Source organism: Sturnira hondurensis, unplaced genomic scaffold (assembly GCF_014824575.4).
Source record: "Sturnira hondurensis isolate 20B ecotype Veracruz unplaced genomic scaffold, ASM1482457v3 Scaffold0007797, whole genome shotgun sequence".
In the NCBI taxonomy this organism is placed as follows: Eukaryota; Metazoa; Chordata; class Mammalia; order Chiroptera; family Phyllostomidae; genus Sturnira; species Sturnira hondurensis.
The window spans coordinates 2,499,107-2,513,080 of NW_028080428.1; the positions used below are offsets into that span (position 1 = coordinate 2,499,107).

General features: G+C 47.5%; 1 protein-coding gene across 3 annotated transcripts in view; it reads left to right on the top strand.

Annotated features, from left to right (window-relative positions):
* Positions 1-13,974, top strand: part of PACS1 (phosphofurin acidic cluster sorting protein 1) — a 120,054-nt gene that overhangs the window by 84,325 nt on the left and 21,755 nt on the right. For all 3 annotated transcript variants that reach the window (XM_037053262.1, XM_037053263.1, XM_037053264.1), the window contains exons 3-7: positions 6,503-6,592; positions 7,439-7,564; positions 11,140-11,284; positions 11,504-11,595; positions 11,687-11,767. In XM_037053262.1, coding sequence (XP_036909157.1) covers positions 6,503-6,592; positions 7,439-7,564; positions 11,140-11,284; positions 11,504-11,595; positions 11,687-11,767 — 534 coding nt within the window. The remainder of the gene's footprint in view (positions 1-6,502; positions 6,593-7,438; positions 7,565-11,139; positions 11,285-11,503; positions 11,596-11,686; positions 11,768-13,974) is intronic.

Sequence of the window (13,974 nt, forward strand, 5' to 3'; positions counted from 1 at the left end):
ATAGAAATGAACACATGGAGGGTTAGCAACAGGGGGTGGGAGGAGGAGAAGGGGGGAGAAGGCACAGAAAATAGCATAGATGGTAGGTAGAAAATAGATAGGGGGGAGGGCGAGAATAGTGGGGGAAATAAAGAATCTAAAGACCTTGAGACACGTGGTTATAAACTAAGTGGGGAGAATGGTGGGGGAGGGAGTGTGCGGGTGGAGGGGAATGAAGGGGGGGAATAGAACAACTGTAATGGTATAATCAATAAAATATATTTTTAAAAAACACAATAAAGATTAAATTTAAAAATTAAAAGTAATAAAAGGGCCGAGCCCTGGCTGTCGTAGCTCAGTGGATTGAGCGCAGGCCTGCGAACCACACGATTGCGGTTTGATTCTCAGTCAGGGCACATGCATGGGTTGCAGGCCAGTTCCCAGCAGGGGACTCATGAGAGGCAACCACACATTGATACTTTTCTCCTTCTCTCCTTCCTCTCCCCTCTAAAGATAAATAAATAAAATCTTTTAAAATAAATAAATAAATAAATAAAAGGGACGAACTAGGGCTGCACTGTACCCTGTAGCCTGTTCCCTGCTCGTGTGATTCCTTTGAACAAGTTTGCAATTCAGATAATGCATTTGGGGCAGAAATATTTCCAGGTATTTATCGCACATATTTGGAAAGTGACAAACAAGGGCTGATGCTGTTGGAAGGTGGTATGTCCTGTGAGGACATGAGTAACTAATATAAGACAAAGAGGATGGGGCATGTCAGGGGCATGGGGGGAGGTGTTGGGAGGAAGTTACGAATTACACTTTATACATGGTGGGCAGGGCGGGCCTCATTGAGAAGATGGCATTTATGCAAAGACTTTGAAGTAGGTGAGGGAGGGAGCCATGCAGATATCTGGAGGAAGAGCATTCCGGGTTGAGAGAAAAGCCAAGGCAAGGCCCTAAGGTGGGAATGTGTCTGCGGCCTGTCTGGCAGCATCCAGGAGGGGCGGGGGAGGGGAGGATGTGTGCAGATTACTTCAAGGCCCCTGGCTTTCACTCTGTGTGGATCGAAGGGTTTTGAACAGAGAAGTGATAGGACTGCTCAGGCTGTTGTGTGGAGAACAGAATGAAAGAGGAATCAGGAACACCCGTTAGTGGGCTGCAGCGGTGATTCTGGCAAGGGATGAAGGTGGTGGCAGAGTTTGTAATTAAGCAACCGGTAGGGTGGCAGTGCCACTAAGTGAGATGGGGAAGACTGGGCGAGACAGGTTTGGAGAGAAAGATCCCAAATTCAGCTTACCATGTTATGTTTGCGATGTCTGTTATCACCCAGGAGGGCATGTGGAATAGAGTTGAGTGTGTGAGTTTAGAGTTCAGGGGAGAGTTCTGGAGGAGAGAAATCGTTTGGAGAGTCATCGACATATTTGAGACCATAACATGATATAAGATCATCAGGAGTGGTGTGAATATAAAGAAGAGAGCAGGTCTAAGGATTGAGGTTCCAGGCACTCCAATATTAGGAAGTCAGGGAGAAGAAGGACCTGAAACCAAGAAAGAGCAGCGAGAGGGCAAGAGGAAATGAGGCGAGCGCGGTGTTCTGGCAGCCAAAGGAAGCAAGTGTTGCTGGACAGAGAGAGTGACCGCTCCGTCAGAGCTGCAGGCAGCTCCCAGAAGACAGAACAGATCACCGGGTTTCCTCCGGGGGGTTAACTGAGACCTCGTCAGTAGTGGTTTGTTCAGACTGGAAGTACGGGAAGGCTGACAGGGATGCATTTAAGCGGAAAGGAGAGGAGACTTGAAGAGAGCAAAAATAGACAGCTTTTAAGGATTTTGCTATAAAAGGAAGGTGAGGTAGGGGTGGTAGCCAGCGGGGCATGTGGGGACAAGAGAGGGCTTTTTCCTTTAATAAAAGAAATACAGCATGTTATTGCTAAGGGAAATGCTCCAGAATAGAGAAGAAAGCTGATTGTGTAGGCGAGGACAGAATGGCTGGAACAGTCTGAGTAGGTGAGAAGGGACGAGGTAGCACATGGGGCAGTTGACAGGACAGGAGGGAGAAAGGAGGATGTGAGTACAAATGGGGTGAGAAAGTAGGTGAGTGTGGCGGGACTCGTGGGAGCTCTTTTCCTGGTGTTTCAGGTTCTCAGCAAAGTAGGAATCGAGGTTATCAGCTTAGAGTGAGGAGAGAGGTCAGGAGGTGTGGGAGGTTTCAAGAAAACCAGAGATAAGAAATGGTCATCAAGTAGAGTGGGAAAGTGGGAGTACTTGGAGAAAGCGGTGTGATTGCTAGGCAGCAATGCAGGTCTACTTAAGGTTTGGGGTTATACATTTTTTAAAAGATTTTTATTTATTAGAGAAATAGGAAGGGAGAGAGAGAAACATCATTGTGATGTTTCTGTGGTTGCCTCTTGCACACCTGTAGCCCAGGTATGTGCCCTGACCGGGAATCAAACCAGTGACCCTTTGGTTCTAAGGCCGGTGATCAGTCTGCTGAGCCACACCAGCCAGGGCAGGGAGTCATAAATTTAAAGCCAGAACAGTTAGTCTGTTATATGATTCTCTCCAGGTGTGTTCAGCTGGTGCAGTTGGATATAAATAGGGTTGTAATTTCCCAATGAGTACATCAGAACAATAGCAGGCAAAGGACTTAAGGGTGTGTGCATGGACATGTTTCTAAAGATTGATGATGGCATTTAAGCTGCACCAGGAGGAAAGGAGGGACAACTTGGGCAGAGGAGAAGCAAAATGATGGGAAGATCAATGGTCCTGGTGGGTTTGAAGGATTATCATTTCGGACAAACTGTAGAGAATGAACTGAAAGATAGGAGGTGTGAGACTGAATGGGATGCATGCTTGTAATTACTGGTAATGATAAGGCCCCAGGGATGATCATGCGAGTGGTGAGGACCAGTGTGAGAACAAGATCATTGGAAGAGAAGAACTGTGGGATTTAGAGGTCAGGATGTCAGAAAGAGCAAAGGTGTATTGAAATCTTAAAAAGTTATGAGTGGACTAGTATTGGGGAGAGGAGCAGTGAGTGAGGAGCCAAAGTCAAGCCATGAGCTGAGTGACTAGCAGTTCAAGGGGACAGCAACAGCAGGGAATAGGGGATACTGTCAACACGTGACATCAGTGCCGGCGTGGGAGGGGGTGTTGTTTAGAGAGGTGGAAAGGAGAATGCTCTACAGCTGGTAATGAGGACCGAGAGGACACCTGTGCCACTTCCAAGCACAGGGGTATGTGGGTGGTGGGAGAAGAGTGGCCACCACTGAGTGGACTGCTAGGAAGCAGTGTCTCCAGGGGAGATCAGGTTTCAGTTGACAGGGCTGCCCTGGTATTGTAGGTGGTCAGCAGCAACCCTGGCCTCCACCCTCTCAAAATAGCACACATACACACAAACCAGCTGCGACAACCAGAAATATCTCTAAGTGATACCAGATGCCCCTTCCCCTGGCAGAAATATATAAACTACATTAGGGTTCTTCCAGCATCTCTGAGATTTATTTTACGGAAACTTCTTAAATCAAAAGCCTAAATAAGCCCTGGCTGGTGTAGCTCAGTGGATTGAGCACGGGCCTGTGAACCACATGATCACGGTTCGATTCCCAGTCAGGGCACATGCCTGGGTTGCAGGCCAGGTCCCAGCGTGGGACATATGAGAGGCAACCATACATTGATATTTCTCTTCTTCTCACCTTTCCTTCCCCTCTAAAGATAAATAAATAAAATCTTAAAAAAAAAAAAGCCTAGCCCTGGCTGGCGTAGCTCAGTGGATTGAGTGCAGGCCTGCGAACCAGACGATCGTGGTTCGATTCCCGGTTGCAGGGCACATGCTTGGGTTGCAGGCTGGTTCCTTGCAGGCCAACTCCCAGCAGGGGACACACGAAAGGCAACCATACATTGATGTTTCTCTCCCTCTCTCCTTCCCCTCTAAAGATAAATAAATAAATAAAATCTTAAAAAAAAAAGCCTAAATAAACTCAGGTGAAAACTTTGTGGAGATTCTTATTTGTAACAGAGGTTACTACAAAAAGCATTGTCTAACAGATAAAGCAGAGTTTCATTTATTGTTTTTAATTGGTATAATGCTATTCTAATTATAAAACATTGCAAAGTGTATTTAGGAGATGTCCCTTTCTACATTAAACAAAATCTGCATTTTATTTTTAAAAAATCAGAAATGGATAAGAAATCTAAAAAAACTTTAATTTCTAAAGGAAAAAATAGCAGAATATTTGCTCTGATATAGCAGAATAACTTTACAACCTTGGGGTAGTAAAGATTTCTTAGCTAGGGCCCAGAATGCATTAAACATGAGAGAAAAAAATAGCCCTGGCTGGTGTGGCTCAGTGGGTTGAGGACTGGCCTGTGAACCAAAGGGTCACTGGTTCAATTCCCAGTCAGGGCACATTCCTGGGTTGTGGGTCAGGTCCCCACTGGGGTGCACGAGAGGCAGCCACACATTGATGTTTCTCTTCCTCTCTTTCTCCCTCCCTTACTGTCTCTCTAAAAATAAAAAAACATGAGAGAAAAACGTAGACTAGATCATAATTAAATATTCCATCAAAAGATTATTAAGAAAATGAATAAGCAAAATATAATACATATGTCTGACAATGTTATGTATAAGTTTAAAAACTTAAAACTTAGTAACCAGATAAGCAACTTGGGCAAAGACGTTTCATCAGGTACATATTTTGTAAATGGTACATATTTACAAATCACCCACAAATTGCAACCACAGTGGTATTCCACTGAATGTGGCCACAGAACCCACAAATCAAGGACCGACCACACCCGGTGCTGGAGGAGACTTGGGGCGGCCAGAGCTCTCGTGCACCGAGGCCAGGGCATCGGGCAGCACCAGCCCCGTGGGACTCAGTCTGACAGTTTCTCATAAAATTAAACATGTGTCTGCCCTAAGACCTAGCAGTTCTCTCTTAGGTGTTTGTTTGTCCAAGAAAATGCAAAACACAAGCAGCCTTAGCTACAATGGCCAAAAACTGGAAACAATTTAAAATGCGAATGTTCAACAACAGGCGAATGCATTAAGTGTGGTCCACGGATCTGTAGAATGGAATTCTAGTCAGGAGTAGAAAGGAATGGAGTGCTGATACACGCAGCAGCCTGTGTTGACCTCATTATGTTGGCAGAAGAAGCCCTGTCAGGGTAGTGCACACTGGATAGTCCCATTTCTATGGACCTTTAGAACAGGCAAAACTAATCGAGGAAAGGAAATCAGAGCAGTTCTTGCCTCTGGGAGTGGGCCAAGGTTGGAAGTTTTGGAGGGATTTTTCTGGAGCAAGAGAAATGTTCTCTATCTTTATTTTTAAGTATTTTTTAAAGATTTTATTTATTTTTTGAGAGAGGAAGGGAGGAATAATGAGGGAGAGAAACATCAATTTGTGATTGCCTCATCAATTTGTGCGCCCCTTATTGGAGGTCTGGCCTGCAAGCCAGGCATGTGTCCTGACTGAGAATCGAACTACTGACCCTTTGTTTCGCACGCTGGCTCTCAATCCACTGAGCCACACCAGCCAGGGCAGAAATGTTCTCCAACTGGGTATAGATGTGGGTCACATGGTGTTTGCATTTGTCACTCTTCAGTGTGTGCACTGGAGATGGGCACTTCACTGGATTTAAATCAAACCTCAATGTTTTTAAAGAAAAGTCATTTATAGAAATTTACTGGCATTCCTCAGACCCCCCTGCATAGCTCTCTATGGTTTAGGAATAGTTTCGCCTGTTTTTCAGGGCTAGAAACACCGCAGTGTCTAACCCAGATGAAGTTGGAGAGGGGAGGAGGACTAAAGGAAAGGTTCCTGGGAAAAAATTATATCTGAGCTGAGACCTGAAAGACAACTTGGTTAGCTGTTTACAGAAGCACAAAAGAGCATCTGAGAATAGAAAAAAACACAGGCGAAAAGGCCCAAAGACAGGGCAGCACCTCTGAAGTGTTAATTAGAGAGGAAGAGGCCGGCTGAGGTGAGCCTGGGGAGGACGCTCCCTCCCCTGGGACACTAGTACCTGCCCGCCCCTTCCTCAAGAGTGGTGGGAGAATTCAAACGCAATAGCAGATCGTTTTCGTGTGAAACCTTTTATGAACATGCAGCATAATGCAGGTAAAATCATACCTGTGGTGGTGCCTTGATTCTAACAGAACAGAGACCAGTAAAATATTGGGACTGGAAAATACGTTTGTAGAGTTTAAAGGTTGTTTGCTTCCTGGCTGGTGTGGCTCAGTGGATTGAGTGCCAGCCTGCGAACCAAAAGGTCGCTGATTCGATTCCCAGTCAGGGCACATGCCTGGGTTGCAGGCCAGGTCCCCAGTAGGGGCCTTCGAGAGGCAACCAGTCAATGTTTCTCTCACACATCAATTTCTCTCCCTCTCTTTTCTTTCTCCCTTCCCCTCTCTCTAAAAATAAATAAGTAAATAATAAAAAATAGTTGTTTGCAAATGTAATATTTCTTTAAGTCTGATTTTTCATGAATGACTTTGATGTATTCTTTTGTGTGTGTTCAGGGTTCAAAAAGGATTCTTCGCTCCAACGAGATCATCCTCCCAGCCAGTGGACTGGCGGAGACAGAGCTCCAGTTGACCTTCTCCCTTCAGGTGAGAATATGCTTCATCTTAGGTCACTAATATGCCACGTCCAGTCTAGTCACCAGACAGGCCTACCATCTGGAAACTGGTTTATCCAAGAGCAGACATAGCTCCACAAATTAAAGTCACCCAGTGAGCTTGCCATTAAAATCACCTAGCCAGCGCCAGGACCCACATGGGCTGCTGAGAAATACCTCGTCTCATCCTCCCCTTTCCTTTCCTTAGAGAAGGCTGTTGGCCCACGCGTCCTCCACGCTCTGCACCATCATCTCCTAGTGAACCGTAGAACACACCTGTTTTGCCCTCATGTTATAATCTCCCTCCACTCCCTGCTCTTTCTTATGTCTGTCTCTCATCATCATCTCAGTAGCCCAAACTGAGTGCATGGAGAAAACACGTGAGCACATGGCAAGGAAAGAGGCAGTTTTCTGAACTTGTGCTCCATGCGGGGCTCTGCCTCGGGCAGAGGCGAGTCAGCAGTGGAACAGACAGGGCCGGTGAAGTCATCAGAGAACAAGATCAGTTCCGACATGGGTAGGACGGTGAAGCTGAGAAGCTGTGCAGTGGGGTGTAGAGGGCCTGGGTGGTGGGAGGCCTTTGGGAGGGCCTCCCTGAGGAGGCGGCATTTGAGCTGAGAGCCGAGTGTCAGGAAAGAGCCAGTCACAGGATGGTCGGGGACAGAGGAACTGGAGGCCCCCAAAGCAGTGTAATGGCACTTCTCCATCTCCTAGCTCTCGCGTGAACAGACGGGAGACGGTGAAGCGCAGAAAGGTCATGTGCCCTCTAGCAGGACCAGGACCCACCCAGGACCCCATTGCTTATTAACCATTCTCGACTCTGGTTTATACTTGGCAGTACCCTCACTTCCTGAAGCGGGATGCCAACAAGCTGCAGATCATGTTGCAAAGGAGAAAGCGTTACAAGAACCGGACCATCTTGGGCTATAAGACCCTGGCTGTGGGACTCATCAACATGGCAGAGGTGAGAAGAACACAGTCTCCAGCATGTTGGCCTTTAAATCAGAGAATCTGAGCCCTGGTTGGTGTGGCTCAATGGATTGAGTTCTGGCCTGTGAATCAAAAGGTCACCAGTTTGATTCCCAGGCAGAGTACCTGCAAGGGGTTGCCAGCCAGGTCCCTAGTAAGGGGAGCATGAGAGGCAACTGCATATTGATATTTCTCTCCTTCTCTTTTTCTCTCCCTTCCCCTCTCTCTAAAAATAAATAGATAAAATATTTTTTAAAATTAATAAATTAGCCTTGGCTTGTGTGGCTCAGTGGATTGAATGCCAGCCTATAAACCGAAGGATTATTGGCTCGATTCCCAGGCAGGGTACATGCCTGGGTTGCGGGCCAGGTCCCCAGTAAGGGGCATGTGAGAGGCAACCACACATTGACATTTCTCTCCCTCTCTTTCTCCCTTCCCTTTTCTATAAAAGTAAATAAATAAAATATTTTTTTAAAAATTAATCAACCAAAGCCCTGGCTGGCATAGCTCAGTGGATTGAGCACAGGCCTGCGAACCAGAGGATCGCAGTTCAATTCCCAGTCAGGACACATGCCTGGGTTGCAGGCCAGTTCCCTGCAAGCCAACTCCCAGCAGGGGGCGCACGAAAGGCAACCATACATTGATGTCTCTCTCCCTCTCTCCTTCCCCTCTAAAGATAAATACATAAATAAAATTTTAAAAAAAGATTTAAAAAATTAATGAACCAGAGAGTCTGAGAGAGACACCAAGCCTAGCCATATAAATGGCTAGCAAATGATTTTCCCAGCCTATGCTGTGGTTTTATTTCATAAGTTAGTTCTTATATTGGAAATTCAGGGTATACCTCTCTTATCATGTTTTGTGCTGTCTCTGCACAAAAATTTTTTTAGCTTTTATTTTTATTTATGTATTTATTTTTATTCCTCACCTAAGGACATGCTTTGATTTTAGAGAGAGAGGGAGAGAGACATCTATTGGTTGCCTCACATATGCGCCTCGACCAGGGACCAAACCTGCAACCTAGGCATGGGCCCTGACCAGGAATCAGACTGGCTACTGTTCACTTTGCAGAACAGTGACCAGTCAACTGAGCCATAGTAGTCAGGGCAAGCTTTTTAACTTTTTAAAAATTTTCAAACTCACAAAAAGTTGTAAGAAAAGTATAAGGGATTCTCATACACGCTTCACCCAGATTCTTTAGTGTTAACATGTTACCACATTTGCCTTATTTTTCTCTGTCTATGTACATTTATACATATTTTCTTTTCTGAAGCATTGAGAGTAAGTTGCAGGCACGATGCCTCACGACGCATCAATCCTGCACTATGTGAATTTCCTGAGTTATGTGAACACCATGCCTTCCTAGAGATCATCACGTTCACACCAACGCAGCGTCACCGTCTCAGCCACGGTCCCGATTCACACTGTGCCCAGGGCTTCAGGAGCACCCTTTGTAGGCCCAGGATTTAACCTAGGATTACGAGTTGCACTTAGTTGTCGTGTCTCTTTAGTGTCCTTCACCCTGCAACAGTCCCTCGGGTCTGCCTTGTTTTTTATGCCCTTGACATTTTTGGGGAATACAGGCTGATTACTTTATGGAATGTTCCTCATTTGGGTTTGCCTAACGTTTTCTGAGGATTAGGTTCAGCTTATGTATTTTTGGCAGAATTACCACAGAAGTAATGCTGTCTTCTTCCTGTCAATTTGTCCCATTACTGGTGCGGTTGACTTTTATCACTTGATTAAGATGGTGTCTGCCAAGATTTTCAATATAAACCTAGTAGACATTTTGCATTTACCAAAGAAGAAAGTATTTTATAGGGAAATTTTTTAAAGATTTTATTTATTTATTTTTAGAGAGGAGAAGGGAGGAGAAAGAAGAAACATCAATTTGTGGTTGCCGCTTGAGTGCCCCCCACTGGGGACCTGGCCTACAACCCAGGCATGTGCCCTGACTGGGAATCGAACTGACAACCCTTTGATTTGCAGGCGGCACTCAGTCCACTGAGCCACACCAGCCAGGGCTCATTATTTATTTTGATGCTCAAATTATCTCAAATTTGGCCAGTGGGAGCCCCTTCAGGCTGGCTCCTATATCCTTTTTCAGGTGCCCCATCATTCTTTGTACACCTCTTTACTTTCTGGTATAAAGTATTATGCTCATCATGTAGTTTTCCTGATCCAGCCTTGGAGTGAACTGATTCTCTGAAGGTCCCTGGTTCCCTGTGGTGGAACATGGTATTTAGAAAAGGTCTAGGTGGTAGGAGTACACATTTATATATGTGTGTGTGTGTGTGTGTGTGTGTGTGTATAATATTTTTAAATGTTTTTTTAATTTAATTATTGTTCAAGTACAGTTTTCCGTCCCCCACTCCCATCCCAGCTCACCCCCCTCGTATATATATAATATTTTATATATAAAATATTTTATTTTATTGTTCCAGTACAGTTGTCTGTATTTACCCCCACCAGTCCCTGCCACCCCAGCCACCCTTGCCTCCCTCCCCTGATTCCATCCCCCATCTTTGTTTTGTCCATATGTGCTTTATAGTTGTTCCCGAAAACCCCTCCCCCTCCCCCTCATCATCCCCTCCCACCTCCCCTCTGTTTACCGTCAGCCTGTTCTTAATCCCAGAGTCTCTGGTTATATTTTGCTTGTTTGTTTTGTTGATTAGGAGTGCACACTTTCTTAACTGGGTCATCACCACTTCAAGACAGATGCAGGAAGTCTGTGTACATATGTGCACATGCACATGTGTGTTCGTATACATCATACCTGTTTCCACATCTGTAGCTGCCTGTCTGATCACAAGCTCGCGTTCCAGTCCATTCCAGCCCGACGCCATCGGGCTGTCCTAGCCTTTCCGCGTGTCCCATTCCCTTCCCCGAGGGTGAGGAACCGAGCTCCTCCTGTGCCCGGTGTGTTTGCTTGTGTGCGCAGTTCCCTCGTGTGCCAGGCAGATCCTTTCAGCCCTGACCGGGGGAGCAGGAAGGGGCCACAAATCAGTCTGAAAGCTCATTTCTATACCTCAGTACATTAAATAGGAAAGAGCGAATGGAATAAACTGTGTGTTAAATTCCATAATAAATAGACTATGTGGGATCACCTCACCCATCTTTGTGTCCTCTTCACATTTGGTGTCAATCGGAGGGACTCGGGGGAGTGAAGGGACGCAGACGCCGCCTGCCCTTCCACTCTCCTGTGCTGGGGTCCTTCTCCTCGTTGCGAGGTCAGCACAGACGGCCGGCCACACCAGCCCTGTCAGCCTGGAGGGCTAGTTTCTCTGTGGAGGACTTAAGCTAAAATGTCGTCCTGGGGACTGGCAGTCATTTACGATCTCAGGCCTGGGTTTTTGTTTGTGAGCACATGTTCCGACCAGTGGCCGTCACTCTGGAGACAGTTTTAAAGTGAGACCTGGACAGCAGTAGGGGAAGAGTAGCCATGGGTTTGGAAGAAAGTGTCTCAGAGTGCCGTTCGCATTGGCTTGTGTCCACCTGGAGTTACGGAAACGGACGGGCCCGACGTCCTCTCCACGGCACGCTGTCCCCATTGCCGCCCTGTGGCCCTAGGTGATGCAGCACCCGAACGAAGGCGCCCTGGTGCTGGGCCTGCACAGCAACGCGAAGGACGTCTCTGTGCCTGTGGCGGAAATAAAGATCTACTCCCTGTCCAGCCAGCCCATTGACCACGAAGGGATCAAATCCAAGCTGTCTGGTAAGGTGTTCCATCCCCTGGCCTCCGCCTGGGAAAGGTGAACGAGGACCTGCCTCACATGTTCCTGGGAAGGGGAAGTTCGGCGACCCCTGAAAATACAGTGGGCCCACCGAGGCCGTGGCCTTCCTCCGCCCTTGCCGTCTTTGCTCCCGGGGAGAGCCACGTTCCAGCCAGTCGGTGCCATGGGCCAGGCCTTCCCATCATGAGGTGTCTTTGCAGATCGTTCTCCTGACATTGACAATTACTCTGAGGAAGAGGAGGAGAGTTTCTCGTCAGAACAGGAAGGCAGTGATGACCCGCTGCACGGGCAGGTAACTTCCCACAGCGCCTGCACGCAGTGTCTGGGAAGTACTTCCAGAGCTCCGGGGTTTTCCAACCTCAGTCTGTCCCCTGCCCACCCAGGACCTGTTCTACGAAGATGAGGACCTACGGAAAGTAAAGAAGACCCGGAGGAAACTCACCTCGGCCTCCGCCATCACAAGGGTTCGTATAATCATACCTGTGTATAGAGGTCTCAGAGGTCTGGGGATTGTGTGAGCTCAAGTTTTCAGTTGGCAGGTCCTGGGGGGAGGGGGGTCTCCTCAAGGTTCTGAGACACCCCTGTGTGTCTCCTCCTCCATCACCCGATGAAGAGCCACACTCGCAAAGAACCAGCATTATTCCTAAGACCACTGATATTCTTCTGCTTGTCTTGGGATTTTTTTTTTTAAGGTTGAGAACCTCTGTTTTAGACTTTGGAACAGACGAACGCTTCCTCAGGAGGCAGAACACCTCAGCAACCCTGCACCCCTCTCCAGGTGGTTGCTTCAGCCCACATACTGCCCACTGCACAGAAGCCCTGTCCTCTCTAGGGGGTCAGCTTTGTCAATCGTTTGTTGAATTTACCCGGAAGTAATAGGCTGGTGTTTGAACTGTGGGCTTGTAAGGTTTGATTGCATTGGGTACAGTTCCTGCCCAAGTAGCTGCATAGCCTTAGAGACAGATGCCTTGGATGGTGTGTGTCCTGTGTAAGATGTCCTCGGAGTCACTGTGTTTGGTGGAAGTACAATTCTGAGAGACTTACTACCCGAATTTCTAGGTGAACTCTGACTGATTCTGTAGTTCTGTGCTGAAGTGTGGGAGAGGCAAGAGTGTCAGGAGTTTTTAGAAGAGAAATTCCGTTTCACTTTTTCCCAGAGGCTTCCTGAGTCTCTCTAATGCAGAGCTAGTCTAGGGACCCCAAGGGCAGGGATTCCCCACCTTCAGGAGTGAAATAAACGTGGGCCAGACCTTCCAGGCGGGCCTGCCATGTCCAAGCCTGGCATTCCATGAAACGACACTCATCTCTCCCTCCTCCCGAGGTACCACTGGGCTTAAACGTGAATCCTCACAACCACAGCCTTGATCTCCCCCATTGAGTAGTGACGAGGGTGTGAGCACTGTTTTACTGTCCTCAGGTGGCTCATCCTTGATTGCCTCTCCAAAACGGCCTGGCCATGTCACCAGCCATTGTCCTCGGAGAATCGGGAGAGGAGAGAGCATTGCTCTCCGCTGTAGTTCCTCTACTAGGTTGTTCTTTTTTTCATTGTGACCACAAAGAGGCCCTATTTTCTTCCCACGGGGTGCCCTCTGGAACTTGAGAAACCACCCCTTCCTGTGGTCACCACAGCTGCTCCCCACTCCGTTGTATGGCCCAAGTTCAGTGCTCCTACTAATAATACCCATGTCCCCAAAGGCTTTTGTTATTAGCTGCAGGCACTTCGCAGTCAGATTTCCAGACTGAATCATTGTTCTCTAGTGTCTGTCTCCTTTGTGCACATGCTCTATTCTCTCCCTGCTGAGAACATCTTGTTCTGGACGCAGTAATCGGTTGCTGTTCTCTGAACACATCTTATGCTCCTTTCACTGTGAACTCGGGTTTTTTGGGTTTTTTTTTTTTTCACTTCTGTGAATGACCTTTATGCTTTTGGAAGCCGTGCCCTTTCTTGAAGGTGTGGCTCAGTCTTACCTGCAGGTTGGTCTTTTCCGTCCCCCAAATAGTGATTCCCTTATTCTGGCAGGAAGTGCTGATAGCCACGAGCTAGTCACTGTGCCCCGAGTTGGAGACGGGGATGAGAAAGGCCTAGTGCACTCCATCAGTGAGCTTACATAAGTCTCTGGTGGCACAGACACATCGAAACAGCCTGGTGGGACAGGACAGGTGCTAGGAGAGAGCTCTGTGTGAGATGCAGAGATGACTGAGGGGACCGTGGCCAGCTCTGAGCAGGAGCGCCAGAAGAGCTTCCAGGCTTCGGGAGTGAGATGCTGAGATGTGGGTTTCTAAGGATAAATAGAGCTTCCCCCGCTGGATTTGGGGAGAGTATTTAGTCAAGGTAAAAGATACCAGTAGAGAGGCGCCCAGGTGCACAACAGTTTGTGGCTGTTCACAGAACTGTAAGCAGTTAGCTTCTACTTGAATGTGAGGTTCAGGGGTTAAACGTTAAAATGACACTGGAGACAGGCAGAACCAGCCCTTGGGCAGGTCTTGGGTTGCTCTCCAGGCCACATGGGCCCACTGAGACCTCTGGGCTGGAGAGGAACACGATTAGATCTGTATTTGGCATGGTCACTGTAGATTTTGGAGACAGGCTGGGAACTGGCTGGGTGGGTGGGTAGACGGTGCCACCTGAAGGCTGTTGCAGCGATTCCAGGGACGTAAGAGGAGACAGGCC